The 19,852-nt window shown below is 42.0% G+C and overlaps 1 protein-coding gene across 1 annotated transcript in view; it reads left to right on the plus strand.

Moving 5' to 3' along the window:
- Positions 1–8,675: 8,675 nt before the first annotated feature.
- Usp38 (ubiquitin specific peptidase 38) overlaps positions 8,676–19,852 on the plus strand; it is a 32,161-nt gene continuing 20,984 nt past the window's right edge. The window contains exons 1-3 of the mRNA XM_052727542.1: positions 8,676–9,791; positions 11,203–11,338; positions 18,143–18,272. Coding sequence (XP_052583502.1) covers positions 9,110–9,791; positions 11,203–11,338; positions 18,143–18,272 — 948 coding nt within the window. The 5' untranslated portion in view covers positions 8,676–9,109. The remainder of the gene's footprint in view (positions 9,792–11,202; positions 11,339–18,142; positions 18,273–19,852) is intronic.

Here is a 19,852-nt window from a genome sequence, read left to right on the forward strand (position 1 = left end):
GACTGGTGTGAGACAGAATCTCAAAAAATTTCACTGATGGCTAAGGATGTTGAACACTTTTTAAGATTATTTACTGGCCATTTGTATTTCTTCTGTTGAAAACTGTTTGTTGGGAGGCTGGAGAGATGGCTCAGAGGTTAGAAGCACTGGTTGTTCTTCCAGAAAACCCAGGTTCAATTTCCAGCACCCACATGGCAGCTCACAACTGTAACTCCAGTTTCAGTGGATCTGATACCTTCATACAGACATATATGCAGGCAAAACACCAATACACATCAAAAAAAATTAAAACAAGAAAGCTGTCTGCTCCATTCATTAACCCACTCATTCATTCATTAAATGATTCGTTGTTTTTATTTTTATAGTTATTTATAATATTCTAAATACTAATCTGGCCACTGGTGTGTAGTAAGCAGATTTTTTGTCATTCTGTAGACTGTCTCTACATTCTGGTGATTGTTTCCTCTGCTGTACAGAACCGTCATACCTGCGCTTATGATTATTTCCTGAGATGTTGGGGTCCTTTCCAGAAAGCCCTTGTATATGCCCTACCTTGAAGGGTCTCCTTGGTGTTTCCTTCTAACAGTTTGTTTCAGGTCTTACAGTCACTGACCAATTTTGAATTGATTTTTGTGCAGAGTGGGAGATAAGAATCTAGTTTCACTTTCGATATGTGGAAATCCAGTTTTCCCAGCACCTCTTAATAAAGACGCTGTCTGATCTCTAATGTGTGCTTTTCAAGCTTTGTCGGAAACAAGGTGGTCGCATGGGCTCATTTCCGGGCCTTCTGTCTCATTAATTTATATGTTTGTTTATGTGCCAGCCCTAAACTCTCTATTGCTATAGCCCTGTCATATAAATTGAAATAAGATACTGTAATGCCTCAATCTTGCTCTTCCTGCTTAAAATTGCTTTGGCTATATGGAGTCTTTCAAGCTTCAATATCAATTTCAAGACTGTTTTCTTGTTCTGTGAAAAGAAAACGGCATTGACATCTTGACAGAGACCGCATAGAATCTGCAGAACTCTTTTGGTGATATAACCACTTTCACATTGTTCTGCTAATCAGTGAGCATGGGAGGGGGGGGCATTCAATCTCCTATTGCCCAGCTTCTTAAACTGTGGCTTGTGGCCCAATATGGAGTCACATTACTAAACGTGGGGGCGGGGGTCATGAAAATTTTGGCATGAGTAAAAAGGTTTCTGAACATATGACCAAAAATAAATTCAAAGTCAAATGCTTAATAAAGATGAGGTGTTTCTAGCGTGTTTGCCCATGTTATATCACAGCATCTTATTGTGGCCTTATTTCTAAATACAGAATATGCTTCAAACTTCACATGTGAATGCCATCCCAACACACAGTGTCAGTGGACACTGCCTGAAACAACTTCAAGACTATTCTATGTTATCAAGTTTCTACTGTGTATACTAAATTCTTCGTTCTTATATAAACAATGATTTAACTATGGAAAATGAAAATTTTTAAGCTTTCCTCCTATCATTCATGGGTACATAAGTAGCAAATTATATCTTAGTGTTGTTTATGTTAAAATGGATTTATGTGTGTGTGTGTGTGTGTGTGTGTGTGTGTGTGTGTGTGTGTGTGCATGTATGTGTAGGTGCATGTGTTGTGCACCTACATGTGTGTGGGCATATGTGTGGTGTGATTTCTCAAGAGGGTGAGACAAGATAATGAGTTCAAGGAAGTCTGGATATACAGTGAGACCCACTCTCCAAAAAAGAAAAAAGAAAAAAGAGAGAGAGATGAGGAAGAAGAGGAAGCAGCTTACTCCATTCACGCGTGATTTTAATGCCCTCAAAAAGCCCGAATCCAGTCTCCAGGCCTTTGTACTCTTCCGTTTCCCTCTCCAAAGAAACGTCATTTAGCTCGAGCTACCGTACCACACTGCCCTGTTGCAGCGCTGTTTCTGTGGCACACTCAAAGAGTTTAGCTCCTGACTTGTGGATATGGCTTTAGAACTTACCTTTGTCATAGTTTACAGTTGACTTCAGTACCCACAGATATGTAATATTCTGCCACCCAGTGCCCTAATTTACAGGTTCTGACCCCCTGCCTTCCCAGTTCTGCCCCGACCCCACCTCCAGCCACTTACTCTCACCGTCAAAACTCAACCCTTGCCATTCCCTGACATATGAACTTGAACTACCCCATTTCTAACCTCCTTGCACCTTCCCAGCTCACTCTCTGACAGAAACTACAGGACGCAGGCTTCTGGCCCAACCGGATCTTACAATTTATTGTTCCCGCACTTTCCCACTCTCTCACTCCCTCAGAGTCTAATGCCTTTTGCAAGTCAAACCCCGTGGTCATTTATAACCATCCCCTTACACTTATACACTCTTTACTGACTTCATCCTGTGCAAGGGAGTCATGGAGCTGGCCTAGTCTAGCTGCTTTGAAAAGTGTCTGTCGTAGGTTTTTGAAGTCCATGGCTCCTGAGACACTGTATGCCTTTTAGTTCCTGAGAAACTGAGGCACTCCCTTGGGCGGTGGAGCATTCAGGCCACCTCTGTGTTTCTGTGTTCCTTAGAAGTAAACAAAGCATATAAAAATTTGACAGGACAATTGGGCTTAGACATTAATCTCATGTACCCTGTATAGCTTGCAAATGCCATTGTAACCTGGCAACTACCACTGTATTCTTCCTTGAACCCCACCAGTATATTTTGTTTCTGATAAGGGCATACAAAGTCTGATTGCTTGCAATAAACTTGTCACAGCCTCAGTCTTCCTGTGACCCCTGCAACCTGTGCCTGGCCAAGATTCATTTCTCACCAGCCCTGTCAGGTAACCCTGGCCTAGTAAGAAGTGCTGGCACTTAGAATCTACTTCCCTGGATTTTGGCTATATCACAGGTGGTTCCGTCCCACTCTCTACTTATTTATTTTCTTCTTAGATCTGTAAAGTCGAACATGGCTATGTGCAAAGAAAACAAATAGACAAGTCTCATTAATATTCATGATCTCTAGCTTCAAATAGGGCCCTAAAACTGTCTAGGAATCATATGAACCACATCTAATTCCATTTTCATTTCTTTTAAAAAATATTAATTTATTTATGGGGAGTGGGTACCACAGCACGTGTTTGGGAGGTCAAAGGACAACTTTTAGGAGTCAGTTCTCTTTCTACCATGTAGGTTCCAAGGACATTGGGTTTTTGAGACGAAGTCTCATGTAGCTCAGGATGGACTCTAATGCACTCTGTAGCAGAGGATGACTCTGAACTCTTGATGCCTCAAACCTCCCAAGTGCTGGGTTATGGTGTCTAACATCACATGTGGCTCACAATACAAATGTAAGGCCGGTTTGCCTTTCAGTCTGGCCTTTCCCTGAATTTTAGGATGTCTTCAATTTCTAGATCTTTCTAAGTGAGTTTCTTTCTCTACTATTCCACACAATGCACACACAAAAAATCAAACAAAAAAGCGGCTTTATTACAGTTATCCACAAAGAATACAAAACCTATAGCATTACAATTATGTCAATGATTGGCTTAACCTGTTTGCACTTATTTTCTGACTATAAGATACCGAAAGAAGATCCTTAGGTTAATGTACTCGTCTTTTTGTGAGTAAGCATCACTCAGGGTGCTAAAAATTTCGTATTTCTGAGCTCTACCCCAATTTAAAATTCAATTGACCTCTATTTCAGGTAATAGACTGACTTAAAATTGGCTGTTTTTTGGATATGAGCAAGAATATTCTACAGTAGGGGAAACTGATTTGTTTTGCCCCCCATGGCTAACTTCCAAATCCATATGTTGACTTCTTCACTTCCCCTGTGTGATCATATTTGGAGACAAAAACCTTTAAAAGATAATTAAATGTGGCACTTATCTAATAAGACTGATGTTCTTTTGTGTTTCTTATTTTTGTTTTTATTAAGCCTTTTAATTTTATTTAGCATATGAAATAGGTTCCATCATGACATTTTCACAGACACACACACACACACACACACACACACACACACACACACACACACACATATATATATAGAGAGAGAGAGAGAGCGCGAGCGAGATGGAGCATATTTAACCCCCATGACCCTCCCTTGGCCCTACTCCTTTCCCCCTTCCTCCCCACAAACCATTGCACTTCTGCTTTCATGCGTGTGGCATGTGTGTGTGTGTGTGTGTGTGTGTGTGTGTGTGTGTGTGTGTGTGTGTGTGTGTAAATAAAATCTCTTTGGACTCCTTCCTCTCCCCAGATAGTCTTTCTGCTCCTATGGACAAGAGAGAAAAGAGTGGCATGAGAAAGAGTAGGAATTATTCTTTCTCCTTACACACAAAGAGAAGTGTTCATATGAAGACACAGCAAGGTGACAGCCAGAAAGAGGTCTGCTGGCAACCTGATTTTAAACTTCTGGCACCCAGAGCTGTGAAAGACTACATTTCAGCTGTTTAAGCCTCCCAGTGTGGTACGTTGTCATGGCATCCCATGAAACCTAAGATAAGTCTGTCTACACTTCTTCACAATCAGCAGTTCCTTATTACACAAGGGTAGGGCCCAGACATGCTGGGATCTTTATTACACAGAACTCTTAACTCTTTTTTAGCTTAAGGATGAGTAGAAATAAGAACTTTTATTCTTGGCCACCATAACTTATCCATACATTGTTCTTCAGTTATATATAACTAGATAGGGGAGAAAATTCAGTTAGTTTATTATTTCTGCATAGTCATGTTCACATTTGCCTCTTGAAATATGATTTGGAAAGCTCCAGCACCACTGATTCTAAATATTACATGCTGTGGTTGTTTGTTTGTTGGGAAGAATAATACAGGGTGCAGCAGAATCACCTAATCATAAGCTCTAACCACTTACAAACTAAGGCTGGATATGAGAGTGGGAGGTCACTTGTCTTTTTATTTTCAAGTTGATTACAAAGAGTTACAAATACAGAGATCCTTAGAATCCTTCCTTTCATTTCCCCCAGTGTTATACATCTTACCTAAATATAGCACAATACGAAAATTAGGAAGTCGACACTGGCATGATGGATGAATGCACGCATGCATGTACAGTTGCATGCCATTTTATCCAGGTACAGAACCAGTCCATTAGTCAACTGTGTTCTACACTTTAGTCATGCCCATCCTCCCCTACCATCCCAAACTGTAACAACCACCCATCTTTCATCTCTATTTCCTGACAATACTATATAAAGGGACTTAGTGTATGACCTTGGAGACTGCCTCTTTAGCTTGGAATAATGCTCTTGACATCTGTCAAGTGGGTGTGCCTATCAACAGTCTGTTGCTTTTTCTTGTTAGTATTCTGTTTTGAATGAACCAGTTTATTTATCCAGTTTAACCATTCCGTTGATTGCCATTATTGTTGACTATTACACATAAACTACTGTAAACATCTGTGTATGACTATTTTTATTTGAATATAAGTTCTCACTTCTCTGAAATAAATATCTTACAGTTCAACTACATGGTCATGTGATAATTACATGTTTAATTTTGGAAGATTTTTAAGTTATGCATATATGTCTTGTGGGAGTGCATATGCACACTTCAGTGCAGGTGCACACTGAGGCCACAGGCACTGGTCTCTCCGGAGCTGGAATTACAGGCTTCTGTGAATGAACCAATGTGGGGACTCTGATCCAAATGCTGGCAGTATGCACTCTTAACTGCTGAGCCATCGCTCCAGCCAACATGTTTAATTTTAAGAAGCTGCTGAGTAAGATGGATGTGGGGAAGCATGCCTATAATTCTAGTACTTCAGAGTCTGAGGCGGAAAGACTACAAGTTGAAGCAAACCTGGGTTTACATAATGAGACCCTGCTTTAAAAAGAAAACAACAAACTGCCAAATAATTTTTCAGAAGAGCTAAACCATTTTGTATCAACACCAATAATATCTATTTTCTCTGCATCCTTGCCAGAACTGTCACCAGTTTTAAAGTTCTAACAAGTATGTTTTGGTACTTCATGTTTTTACTCTGCATTGCTTTTGTGGCTAGTGATACTGAGTATCTTTTCCTATACGTATTTGCCATCTGTATGCCTTTTTCAATTAAATGTTTCATGCACTTTGACCATTTTTAGCTGGATAACTTCTTTATATATTCTTTTTACATCGTTTCACATAGCCTGGAGTGAACTATATAAAAAAAAAAGACAATACCAATCTCCTGATACTCCTGTATCTACCTCCCGAATGTTGGTATTATAGGCATGTACCACCTTACCCAGTTTACCAAGTGCGAGGTCCAGGGCTTAATGCATGCTAGGCAAACAAGCACTGTGATCTCCAGCCAGAACACTTAGCTTTAAAGTGTTAAGTTCAGTGGTAAAATATTTTCACACTATCATACAATCACCAGTGCTGTTCGTTTCCAGAACTGTCCATCTTTCTAAGCAGAAATGAACACCCTCTAAATAAACACCCTATTTTTCTGTCTCTGTTAACTTGACTATTCTAGTTAATGCACATACATGGGATCATCCAGTATTTATTGTTTTGTGAGTAGCTCCTTCATTTAGGCTACCGTGTCCAGCGTTTGTTCATATATCCAAATTTCATTCTTTTAATGCTGAATAATGTCCCTTTGTATGCATGCATCACATCTTTCTTAACCACTCATTTCTTCATGAATAGTTTTCACCTGTAGGTCATTTTAAATAATGATTCCAGGAACGCTGATATATTGTAGTCATTGCTTTTAATTCTTTGAGGTATGTGCCTAGAAGTGGAACTACTCTATGCTTAAATTCCTCATGAAACAGTGCACAGTGGCAAAGGCAGGTGAGCCCAGCATTAGAGAGGCGGGAGGCTGGAGGAGTCAGTAAGTCAAGATAACACTCAACTAAGTCTTTCTGAGGGCAGCCTGGGGCAAAAGCAACAACAAATGCCACAATTACTTTCTTTGCTGTATTTGTTTTCAAATGTAGCAGGAAAGACAACCAGACTCTTCTCTGTGGCTTTATCTTCTACCTACCTGAAAAAAAAGGAGTTTGAAAGCCATTCCTGGGTCTAGAGCTAACCTCTTTTTTCCCATCTCTTCCCACAAACTGAGTCTCCAGTTCCCCTTCACCCAGGTCCTAATGCCTCTCAACTGCTATTTTTAATATTATGAAAATGGATGTGTTAAATATATTGATGTGATCATGTTTGCAACTTAAGAAGAAAAGAAACATTCCAGCAAAATGGAAACAAGTCACTTTTTTTTTTCCTATTAGACAATAAAAAAGTATATAATAATAACCAACAATGTCTGGTTTCACAGCTATATTAAACAAGTTTGAAATAAGCTATAATTAGGCAACATTTTCCAAAGTAAAAGCCTGTGATTAAAGTTTTTGTTTGTTTCTGTAAAAGGGGGTCAAATCCTGGACCTTGTTGGATACTTTTAGCATATGGTCACATGCCCTGGCCTAGAGTTTAAAATCGTTTTGAATCTTTGGGAGTTAACTTGAAGGGGCACATGTATGATGACCGCATCTGTCCTTCCTTGCCGTAAAAGATCTTTAATGTAAACTTTATGGCATCATCAAAAGTTTTCGTTCCGAAGCACTCTTATACAGGCACATACACGTACTTTCATTCTCAACTTCACACTCCAGACTACTTGAGGCGCAGCTTATACACTGTGCACAGGATACGAAAGCTGACTAACTGTATTTTTACCACAACCTTGTTTCGACCTTGTTTCGAATCATCGCTCAATGTCTGAGCAATGGTTTCATGGGGAAAATCCAGTCACTTAGGCACTGGAGCATGCCTTGACCCAATAAGGTCTTTTGAAAGATTTCTCAAGAAGTTTGTTTATTCTTATACTTTTCTCACTTCCTCACTTCTCGAGTTTCCAAAACTTTCTCAGACACAAGATTTTCAAATAAACACACTTCCTCGAATTTTTATAAACACCGTGACCCAGATTGTGACAGGGTAAAAGGTTCCTCCACCTTGTCTCGGCTGGAGCCATCTTTGGTTTAAGCTTAAACCGCCACCACCACCCCCTTTTCTACCCACCGTGAGAAGTCCTGTACCCAGTCCTGTCCTAGAAACCCGGGGAAACGCCCCAGCTAACTGCAAGTTTTGGCTTCTGTTGAGCTGCTTGCTTACTTTACTTCCCCCTGCCAACAGCAAACAAGGACGTAGTGTTCTGCGTCCTTTGCCTTTAAAAGCTCCCTGTAAAGTGCGTTCGGGCCGCTCCGTGACAAGTGCTTCTCTCCGGGCAGTCGCCAGCGGCCTAACGGACTCCCGATCCGGTCGTGCTCAGTGCTGTCGGCGGCTCTAACCAGCAACACCGACAGAATCGAAGTAAGGCGACAAGAACCTCAGGGCAGCGAGGTCCCCTCTAGAGCGTCTGAGGGCTGCTCTGGATGTCTGCCTGTGACGCGCCGCTCCCTCTCCAGTGACGCGGAAGTGGCTGCCCGACTCGTTCAGTGCCGCGGCGCCTGCGCGTCAGGGAAAGGGGCGCGGCCTGCAGGGGAGGGGAGGAGCTAGATGGGGCGAGAGGCGGGGGAAGGGGCGGGGCTAGAAGGAAGGGGGTCGAATGTAGGAGAGGAGAAAAGACCGGAAGGAAGTGGGTGGGGCGAGGGCGGACCTATCTGGGGTACCTCGGAGCTTCACTTCCTACTTGCCGGTATTTCTGCTTCCGGGTCAAGGGTGTTCGCCGCCTCCAGTTCCTCTCCCTGGCTGTACGTGGTGCTCCCAGTGACAGCGCCTCCTGACTCAACCCGGGGCGGCTTTCTTCTGCCCAGCCGCGGGAGCCTGGACGCCCTCACCGTCCCGGGACGCGGAGGCGCTCCTCACCTTCCGGCTCAGCCTGGGGGCCTGGAGGGCCCCTGCGCCCGGATGCTGAGAGGGGCCGCGGGCCCAGCGAGGCTGCCGTGTGCGGGCCTCCGGCGCTGGAGGCGAACCGCGGGCACCGGCAGCCCTTAGGCGTCCCGGCTCGCATGGGCCCTCCCACCCGATAGATGTGGCTGCTGAGGCGGCGGCGGTGGTGGTGGCCGGACCTGCTGCTGCTTGGCTCCAAGTTCACCTGCGCCGCGGCGCTCTGCTGCCCCCCGGGGCTGCCGTCGCCCGCTCTTCCTCCCCTGGGCCTGGCCTTGCAGCGTGGCGACGATGGACAAGATCCTGGAGGGCCTGGTGAGTTCCTCGCACCCTCTGCCCCTCAAGCGGATGATTGTGCGGAAGGTGGTGGAGTCCGCGGAGCACTGGCTCGACGAGGCGCAGTGCGAGGCCATGTTTGACCTGACGACCCGCCTCATCCTGGAGGGCCCGGACCCTTTCCAGCGGCAAGTGGGCCACCAGGTGCTGGAGGCCTACGCGCGGTACCACCGGCCGGAGTTCGAGTCCTTCTTCAACAAGACCTTCGTGTTGGGCCTCCTTCAACAGGGCTACCACTCACTGGACAGGAAGGACGTAGCCATCCTGGACTACATTCACAACGGCCTGAAGCTGATCATGAGCTGCCCGTCGGTGCTGGACCTCTTCAGCCTGCTGCAGGTGGAGGTGCTGCGAATGGTCTGTGAGAGGCCGGAGCCGCAGCTCTGTGCCCGACTGAGCGACCTTCTGACGGATTTCGTGCAGTGCGTCCCCAAAGGGAAACTGTCCATTACCTTCTGTCAACAGCTGGTTCGAACGATAGGTCATTTCCAGTGTGTGTCCACCCAGGAGAAGGAGCTGCGGGAGTATGTCTCCCAGGTGACAAAAGTGAGTAACTTACTACAAAATATCTGGAAGGCTGAGCCCTCCACGCTGCTGCCTTCTCTGCAAGAAGTTTTTGCAAGCATCTCTTCCACAGGTAAGGGTCATTATTTCAGGAAAATATGCCTTGGAAATTCAGCAACGTGTCTCAAACACACTACACTTTCTGCCCGAAAACATTCTCTTTGGGGGGACTGGAAGGTGGGCAAGCATATTTTGAGTAAATCCTCCAGTAAGAGGCATTCTTGATGGAGAACAAATCTAAACACTCTTATCCAGAATTTTATTCTACTTCACTGCCTTGTTCAGAATCCTATGTTGTAGCCAAAAGGTTGCGGATGCCTAAGTCCAAAGACCTTTGTCACTGAACAGGTCACTTAACTACGCAGCCTCTGCCTCAGTTTTGGAATGCTTACAGGCTGACAGCCATTATGGAAAGCTTCTAGTCATTACTGACTAATGTTCTCATGTGATGCTTACCATATTATTATTACTGTATGTAACTTACCTTGTTGAAGTTATTTTTCTGTTTTTCAGTGTTCTCATTTAAAAAAAAAATCATGGGTGGTGCACAATCTATCAAAGTATTGTCATTTTCACCCCACAACAGTCTATGTGACAAGAGATCCAGGTAGCATGAAAACAGGAAGTATGACAAGGGCAGTATGACAGCTTAGGGAGATGCTTGTCTTGTCTTTATCAGGAACTGCATCCTTAGAAACTTGGAATGGTTTAAAGGGCTAAGAAAACACTTTGACCTAAGAATTTTGTCTATGTGTCTGTCCTTGGAGGTGCTTTAAAATCTGTCAGTCAGACTGAACTTGTGAAGCTGTCCTCTTTTTATCTTAACCAGAAATGAGGATTTTTTTAAAGCTCCTGTAATGTAAAGCATTTATTATATACCAAGTACATTATCTTCCCCTTCCTGTGATTTTACTTGTAGTTTGTCATAGTTGTTCATTTCTTTTCCAAGTCTTTAAACTGTAGTAGTGAAGCTGACTGTCTTAATGCCTGACGGTCTATATAAGCAAAGCCAGCCCCCTTCACCCTAATGTCTACTCAAGATTTTTTAAGTCTCTCTTAGAGTGGTATATTGACTACTGTAATAGTTCTTAATTATTTTGGAACCTCTGACATGGAAATTAGAATGATATCTGACTGGTTCTTTTTTTTTTTTTTTTTTTTTCTGATTACTGCTTTTCAAAGCAGTATCTAAACCCCCCCCAAAAAAATGTAACATTAACAATGAAGTAGCTTATTGACTAAATTTAACAATAGTTTTTATAATTCAGCACTGTTTCTATAGAATGAGTGATTATTGCTATTCACTCCTAACCTCTCTTTTCTATGATTTAACTTTTCCAATTCAGAGTCTACTCATGAGATATAGTATAACAACTTCTAGCACCTTTACTACGAGTGTGTGTGTGTGTGGGGGGGGTGTCCCTTGAAGTACTAAACTTTGAACCTCTTTGCTGTATTTGTCTATCTTTCTAACTGAAAACTAGATGCGTCCTTTGAGCCCTCCGTTGCCTTGGCAAGCCTTGTGCAGCACATTCCTCTGCAGATGATCACAGTCCTCATCAGGAGCCTGACCGCCGACCCGAACGTGAAAGATGCAAGTATGACCCACGCGCTCTGCAGGTACGTGGATGTTTATACCAGACGATAAGTACAGGCCTGAGGAGAGACTCTTCTGGCTAAAACGGAAATCATGAAATAAATTTGTAGTTTCTCCAAATTGATTAGAATGACTCACCTTTTTATAGCCTCATCTGAACTTGTTTGGTTGGGTTGTTTTCTAGATTCTTTATTCCTTAACTGTCTTCCGCAGCCTTCCCGGGTCGGGTGGTAGTTGTCATCATTATTTGGTTCTGTTCCTCTTAGCTAGGTAAGGATTTTATTTTCTCTTTCAACCGGACTCCATAGATGATACCTTTGCACTTGCCTCTTTGGATTTATTTTATTTTATGTGTGTGTTTTGCTTTTGTGTATGTATGTGTACCCATATGCATGCTTGGTGTCCGAAGAGATCCGCTCCAGCAACTGGAATTATGGATGGTTGTGAACCCACTAGGTGTGTGCTGGGAATTGAACCTGGATCCCCTGCAAGAGCAACACGTGCTCTTAACTGCTGAACCATTTCTCCAGCTCCTACCTTTGCCTCTTTGGAATTTGTTTTCTCTTCCTTATCCATAAATGGGTGAATTTGGCCTGATACAGAATTCTGGTTTGATAGCTCTTTTCTTGTAACATTTTGAAACTCATAGCACACCCTTGTTGGGCATCTACTGTTGCTGGTAGAAGCTGTTGCTCGTCTGGTTGTCAGGTGTTTCTGATAACATGTTTTCCTTCTTATCCTAAATGATCTGCAGTCTCGTGTCCCATGTCTAAATATAAATAGATTTGCCCTTTGCAACACCTTTATGCTTGTACTGAGTCATTCATTCAAAGTTACTTGCTGAAGCCGGGCAGTGGTGGTGCACACCTTTAATCCCAGCACTCAGGAGGCAGAGGCAGGTGGATCTCTGTGAGTTCGAGGCCAGCCTGGGCTACAAAGTGAGTTCCAGGACAGGCTCCAAAGCTACACAGGGAAACCTTGTCTCGAGAAGACAAACAAACAAACAAACAAAACTCCCAAAAAACAAAATGACTTACTGAGCACTTAACGAAAGTGTCAGGCAACGCCCAAAATACCCTGAGTAAATTGATAAAAATATATATTTTCATGAGCTTCCTTTATAGTCAGAGAGACCAACAGTAATGTAGCAATAATTCACTGATTCCAGCATTCATCCTGATTTTAAAAATGTTAAAATGTGTAGTAATGGGTGCCGTAGTTAGGCCTGGCTTTTTTATCATTCTGCTGAATAATTAAATTGATTTTGTTTTGGATTTAAATTTCATTTTAGAATATACAGTAAATAATTTAATATGTTAAATGATAATAAGTATTTATTGGGAAAGGTAGACAAGAAGGAGGGGTAGGCTGTAAATAAGTGGTTTGCAGTTTTCAGTAAGATGGCTACGGAGGGTTCATTGAGGTGACTGTGTACTAAAGTAAAAGAGAAAGCCACGCCTTGGGTATTAGAGGGACATACCAGCACAGACAGTATCTGACTTAGGTGGGCTCAGTTTATGATTTCTCAACTTTCTGATGGTGCCAAAACAAACATTCAATAGAAGCCATGCTTCAGGTTTTTAATTCTGCTTTTCCTGGGCTAGAGTATGGAGTATGATACACTCTGGAAATGCTGGGTAGACACAGGGAGCCACAGCTCCGAGTCAGCCGCACAAGCAGGGTAAGCACCCAGTAGTCTACATCGGACTGGGTTGCTAAATCAGGGTATTTGGTAGGTTGTTGTGTGTAGTTAAGGCTTTACTCCTTACGGTCTTTTCCACTTAGAAAAGGTTTCAAGCACTGTCCTCGTCAGGGAGGACCTGCCTTGTCCTAAAACCTGCTCGTTCTCCTCTGTGACGGTGCCCAGCCACAGTGCTTGTTCCACTTGTCGAGTTCTGTGTTGTCATGACAGTAGTGGTTTCTGATTGAGCTCGAACTTTCTCTTGTTTCTTAGCTGCTTAATTTGTTTCTTGAGTTTTTCTAACTTACGTATTTAGCCTGGTTAAATGGGAGGTGAGGATTACAGTGGCTTCTGTCTCTGTCATGACAGTGACATGAACTGAAGTATTTTATGTTGAGCCCTCAGAAAGTGCCATGCTCACTAATGCTACTCTCTATAACACAGAGTCACTCTTGCTTCTTTGTGGTATTTAATTAATGGAACCAGTTCATCTGTGACTTGTGCTTCTGACTTCTCAGATCACAAATCTAGAAGCAAGTATAACTCCATTCTTTTTCTTACTCACTTTGATTAATATCACTAAGTCCTTTGAATTCTGTCTCTACCATTTGTGGAAATCAAACCTGTTTTGTTACAGTAGTCTTCTAGTTGGTCAGATGTAAATATAGTCCAAGAACATGGATAACATTCAAGTATGAAACAGGCCAGCAATCAGTGAAATGAGGGCAGTTGGGGTGTGTAAGCAGCTTCCGACAGAGAAAGATTGGCCTCAGCTCCAGGTGTCTGTTGATACAGAGAAACCTGAATCTGGTCTTACCTCATCAGAATTTTCAAAAGAAGTCTGAAGTCAATTTGTCTGCATAAAATTTCCTATCTATAAAGCATTGGGCCAAGGACAACTGAAGCTGGATGGGGTCCTCAAGATGCCTTGTAGAAGTGAAAGTTGGTTTAGTTCCCATAATTTATGATTAACTCTGTTTTGTTGCTTTTCACAATATTGCCTGTTTTAATGTTACGGTTTTAAAACTGTATTTCTTTGAGCTGTAGAAATAAATGCCCTTACTTGTAGACACTAGTCTCCAAAGTATTAGATGGAAACAATGCAATCAGTGAAGGAAAGAAGGCTGAAATACAAAGGACTGCCACTATGAAGATTCAAGTATAAGCCAGAATTGCAGTGTCTGTTCCAGAGCATAGTGCAGACATGGCTAACACTGCTTGGTGATTGTTGACAGTTTCCTGATGACAGTTGACAGGTTTCCCGCCTTTTCCTTCCAATTTGGGGCAGACAGCAAATCTGACCACAGCGTTCTAGGTACCTAATGCTGTACTAGCTATAGAGTACATGCTCAAATACCTGTCTCATAAATGACTTCTGTCTTAAACCTGTTTAGGCTGCTATTTAAAAAAAAAAAAAAAAACCACCTTAGACTGGTAATTTATAAACAACAAAAGTACATTTCTTACAGTCCTGATGGGTGAACATTCTGAAATCAAGACCATGGACCCTTCCACGTGTTCTTATGTGGTGGGAGGTACAGGGGCACTCCCCTTGAGCATCTTTATCAGAGTACTCATCCAGTCTTAAGGGCGGTCTTTCGTCATGGCTTTAGTGCCTCCCAAGGCCTCACTTCTCAACTTAGGCTTAGATTGAAAGATGCAGAGACTCAGACCATAGCAGGTGGAGGCCATTTGAAGATGAGAAGCTAGAAGAGGACTCGAGGAGAAGGCTGAGTGAAAGGTGATTAACAATAATAAAGAGCCATTGTCAAGTGGTCAGTACTCCTCCCTCCCTCCAGTCGGTCCTCTCCTAGACTGAGATGAAGTTCTGGCCCTCTGTGCACTTGTCCTGCACTGGCATTGCCGCTCTCCACAGGGTAGTGAGTCCACAGAGCCAGGGGCTCACACTACCTCATTTACATGTCATATTTCCACTTCAACAAAAATACGGAGCTGCTGCTGTTTTTAGCTTACTGGCATTAATTTTAATTTAACAGTATCTCAGATCTTTTATTTGGGGGTGGGGGAGAGGGGAACAGGTTGAGACTCTAGTCTAGCCTAGGCTGGCTTAGAATTCACCCTATGATCCAGGCTATCCTCAAACTTATGGCAGTCTTCCTGCCTTTGGCTCTTAAGTGCTGAGATTACAGATGAGCCCCAGGCCCTGCTCATATCTTTCTATTTTAGATTGCTGTGGGTAGCTTTATATAGAACTTCCTCAGTACTCAGATTCCTCCACAGTATTCTGCATTGTCAGTACTACAGTACATTTCTATTTCTTATTTATTTATTATATTTATATTAATTTTATTTATCTTTACCTTATGGGTGGCCATTTACGTTGTTTGCAGTTCTACCATGTCATAAACATTGGCTGCATACTGCTGACAAAGCCCAGGGCCTTGCACATACCACTAAGGGATGTTCCCAGCATGAGGCTACTCCTATAGATTTTATTGTTTTATGTTGCTTTTCTTTTTCCTTTGAGACAGAGCCTTTTTTTTTTTAAGATTTATTTAATTATTATGTATTCAGTGTTCTGTTTGCATGTATCCCTGCAGGCCAGAAGAGGGCGCCAGATCTCATTACAGATGGTTGTGAGCCACCATATGGGTGCTGGGAATTGAACTCCGGACCTCTGGAAGAACAGCCAGTGTTCTTAACCTCTGAGCCATCTCCCCAGCCCCGAGACAGAGTCTTATTTTTCTTTTCTGACCTCTAACTTACAGAGATCTTCCTGCCTCTGTCTCCCAAGTGTTAGAATTAGAGGCATGTGCCACCACACCCATGTGCCACCATATCTGATTTATGAAGTGCTGGAGATCAAACCCAAGGCTTTGTGCATGATCAGCCAATGAGCACTCTACCAGCTCAACCATGTACCTGCCTCCAGCTTGAATATACTGTACAGAAATGCATATGTCTCTTTCTTATTCTCTGTGTAACAGCTACAGATTTTTCTGAAAAACAGCCCTGCAATAGTTGGATGATAAAAGAATAGCTAATAACAACTAATTCAATGATTTGTAACCATTATTGTTGGAAGAAGCCAGAAAAAGAAGAAAATAAGTAAAATTTATGTGAGGAATGAGGGACACCCAGATAACTGGCAGTCAGTATGCATTGTACTTGGGATCCACACTTCATACTTTTTAGAACATTTAAATCTGAAAAGCAAAAAAACATCATTGTGCACTGCTATAAACCCAATACTTGGGAGCCTGAGACAAGAGGATTTCTACAAGTTTAAGGCCATCTTGGGCAACAGAGTGAGACCCTTGTCTTGTAAGCCAAAAGAAAAAGATTGATAATGATGGTATTCCAGTCTTAAGATAGTTATATGATGTCGGTGTCAGTACTTTTAACTTGGTAACATGGTCACAGTTTATATCCTCAGTATTTATGTTTGACATTTTGTGCAATCAAGGTGTTTATTGCTGGACTAACAGGATGGCTCAGTGGGGTAAATGTACTTGCTGCACAAGTCTAGCAACCTCAGTTCATTCCTCAGAACCCACGCTTTGGCCTCCTTGTGTGTGTCAAGGCATGCATATACACACACATGCACACATATCCATACTCACACAACAATAATAAACTTTTTTAAAAGATGCTAATTGCTAGCCGGGTGATGGTGGTGCACGCCTTTAGTCCTAGCACTCGGGAGGCAGAGGCAGGTGGATCTCTGAGTTCGAGGCCAGCCTGGTCTACAGACTGAGTTCCAGGACAGGCTCCAAAGCTACACAGAGGGGCTGGAGAGATGGCTCAGAGGTTAAGAACACTGGCTGTTCTTCCAGAGGTCCTGAGTTCAATTTCCAGCACCCACATGGTGGCTTACAACCATCTGTAATGAAATCTGCCTCCCTCTTCTGGCCTGCAGGGATGCATGCAAACAGAATACTGTATACATAATGAATAAATAAATAAATCTTAAAAAAAAAAAGCTACACAGAGAAACCCTGTCTCGAAAAAAAACAAACAAAAGATGCTAGTTGCTCTTTGGGTTTGTATTTGGTGGAGGGTTACATTCATGATGAGTGTTTCCAGTGTTATTCATTCATTTAATCTTCAGAATGACCCTATGAATAAGTTTTATTGACCCTATGAATAATATTTATTTATAAATTTATTTATAAAATAAATATTTAACCTAGAGATAAAGAAATTAAGAAAGAGAAAATAAGGTATTTTGATTCTCCCAATTAATAAATTGTGAATTGAGATTTTAAACCAGTTACACTTCAGAAGCCTTAAGAGGTTTTTTCTTTACTCTTTAGTAGTATCTAATCCATCTAAGTAATTACTTCATCGATTACATAAGCATATAGCCTGGCTGCTTTCCAAAGACTAGTCTTCAGTGTGCTATATATCTAGCTTTAGAAAGAGGTTCCATCAGAACCCAAATTACTTTGTCTTTTTTCCATTGAACTGGCTTGATATTTAAGAAAGGAAATACACAATAATGGGAAATCAGGTCATTAGTCAGTGTTTTTTATGATTGGAAGTTTTCTTCTGTTGTCATTGTGTGTAGGATTTTGAAAGAGGTGGAGACACTTGCACCAGGATTCAGAATGTAACCTCTTTAATGGTATGTTTCACATTTCACTACTTAGCAAGAAGCAAAATCTTGCTTGATACTTATACATCTTAGTTCAGATGTCTGATTTTAAACTCCTCTTTTTTTTTTTTTTTTTTTTTTTTTTTTTTTTTTTTTTTTTTTTGGTTTTTCGAGACAGGGTTTCTCTGTGCAGCTTTGCGCCTTTCCTGGATCTCACTCTGTAGCCCAGGCTGGCCTCGAACTCACAGAGATCCGCCTGGCTCTGCCTCCCGAGTGCTGGGATTAAAGGCGTGCGCCACCACAGCCCGGCTTAAACTCCTCTTTTAACAGTTACTGTTGAACAAGTTCTTGATATCCCATATAGCATCCCATTTGAAATTTTGCAGTTATAAGAAATGATCATTTATCATAAAGTCTTTTATGAGAATATATTGAATAAAGAAACTGTCAGCTTACAAGATTAGAAAGTGCTTGAAGACAGGCCACAGTTACTTTGAGTCACAGAGTGAATGATTACCTATTGTAACTCCTGCTACTCCTGACTTATGTTGTTAAATACTGATAATTGTGTCTTCTTTCACTTTTCAGAATGATTGACTGGCTGTCTTGGCCATTGGCTCAGCATGTGGATACATGGGTAATTGCTCTCCTGAAAGGACTAGCAGCTGTTCAGAAGTTTACTATTTTGATAGACGTTACTTTACTGAAAATAGAACTGGTGAGTAGAAGTGGATCAGCCCATTGGAATGCATAGACTTCTGAATCTGTTCCCAGTTTGGGTGTTGTTTTAAGTAAGTTTTAGGGGGCAAAAGCCATTACAGTGTAGGGATAGTCAGTTGAAATTAGTTTGCTATTTTCCAACATTTAATGTGAAAATACAGTCCACCTATTAGCTTTTTTGTTTGTTTTTCAGGTTAGTTTCTTTGTTGTTTATGGTTATGATGATGTTTGTTTTTATCTTGTGCTTTTTGAGACTGTCTCACTTTGGAGGTCAGGATGACCTCCAGCTCACAATCCTCCTGCCGTAGCCACACAAATAGAAAGGTTATAGGTATTTAGCACCATGCTTGACTCCCATGAGCTCTTAAGTCCAAGTCATGAAACTTGTAGCACTGTGCTTTACCTAACTGCCTTTGAGCCTCTGCTTCCTCTCTTACTAAACCGGACGCAGTTGGTCGCCACATATTTTTTTGGGTAGGGTTTGGTTTTTCCACAGTGCTGGGGATCAAGGTTAGACAATTCCACCCCTGATCCACATCCTGAGCCAAATCATTCCCTCATTAAAACACTCTCTTTACTTAATTCCAGGACATTGTGCTCTCATCTCTTGTCATCATCTTTTACTGGGGTATCAGTCTCCTTCTACATTTCTTTGACCCACTTTGTTCTCAATCCATACTTACTGCAACAAGTGTTCTATACCATGCAGGAATCCTGGATCCTCTCCCTATAGCTTTAAAGAAGGTGTCCAAATTATGCCTGAGAGATTTATGTTTTATTTCATTATTTGCCCTTGAATTCCATATCCATTTTGTCTGTTGGTAAGAAGAGACACTTTGACCAAGAAAAACTCTTATAAATGAAAGCACTTAATTGGGGCTTGCTTACAGTTTCAGAGGGTCAGTTCATGATCATCTTTGTTGGAAGAAGACAGATATGACTCTGGAGCAGTAGCTGAGAGCTTTATATCCTGATAACAGGCAGAGAGGGAGGGAGAAACACTGGGCTTGGAATGGGCTTTGAAACCTCAGAGCCCACCCCCAGTAACACACCTCCAACAAGGCCATACCTCTTAATCCTTCCAATCCTTCTCAAGCAGTTCCACTCCCTGGTGACTAAGCATTCAAATATATGAACCTTTGGGGGCCGTCCTCATTCAAACCACCACACATTTATTCAGGTATCTAAATTCAGCTCTTTCTCTTTTTCTTTTCTTTCCTTTTTTGAGGGGATGGGGCTGTTTTGGATTTTGTTTTTGTTTTTGTTTTCATAAAATATTTATTGCAGCAAGAGAAAGCTAAAGTACATTCCAAAAACATAGGTACTAACTAACTCAAGAAGTGACTATCCTGTCAATACTCAGAAATATTCAATTCGGCTTATCCACAATCTTCTGATTTTTACTCCCAAACCTGCTCCTCTCCCTCTTGATAAATAGCTATCAAATAGCTTCCCCTCTCTTAGGCCCTAGTCTTTGAAGCAACCCTTATATCTTTTTATTGCCTCAGCTACTGTCCTACAAATTCTAACTCTCTTTAAAATATACCCAGAATCCTACTACCACATTTAACCAGTTAC

Source organism: Peromyscus californicus, unplaced genomic scaffold (genome assembly GCF_007827085.1).
Source record: "Peromyscus californicus insignis strain IS unplaced genomic scaffold, ASM782708v3 Scaffold_8__1_contigs__length_139910024, whole genome shotgun sequence".
NCBI classification, from domain to species: Eukaryota; Metazoa; Chordata; class Mammalia; order Rodentia; family Cricetidae; genus Peromyscus; species Peromyscus californicus.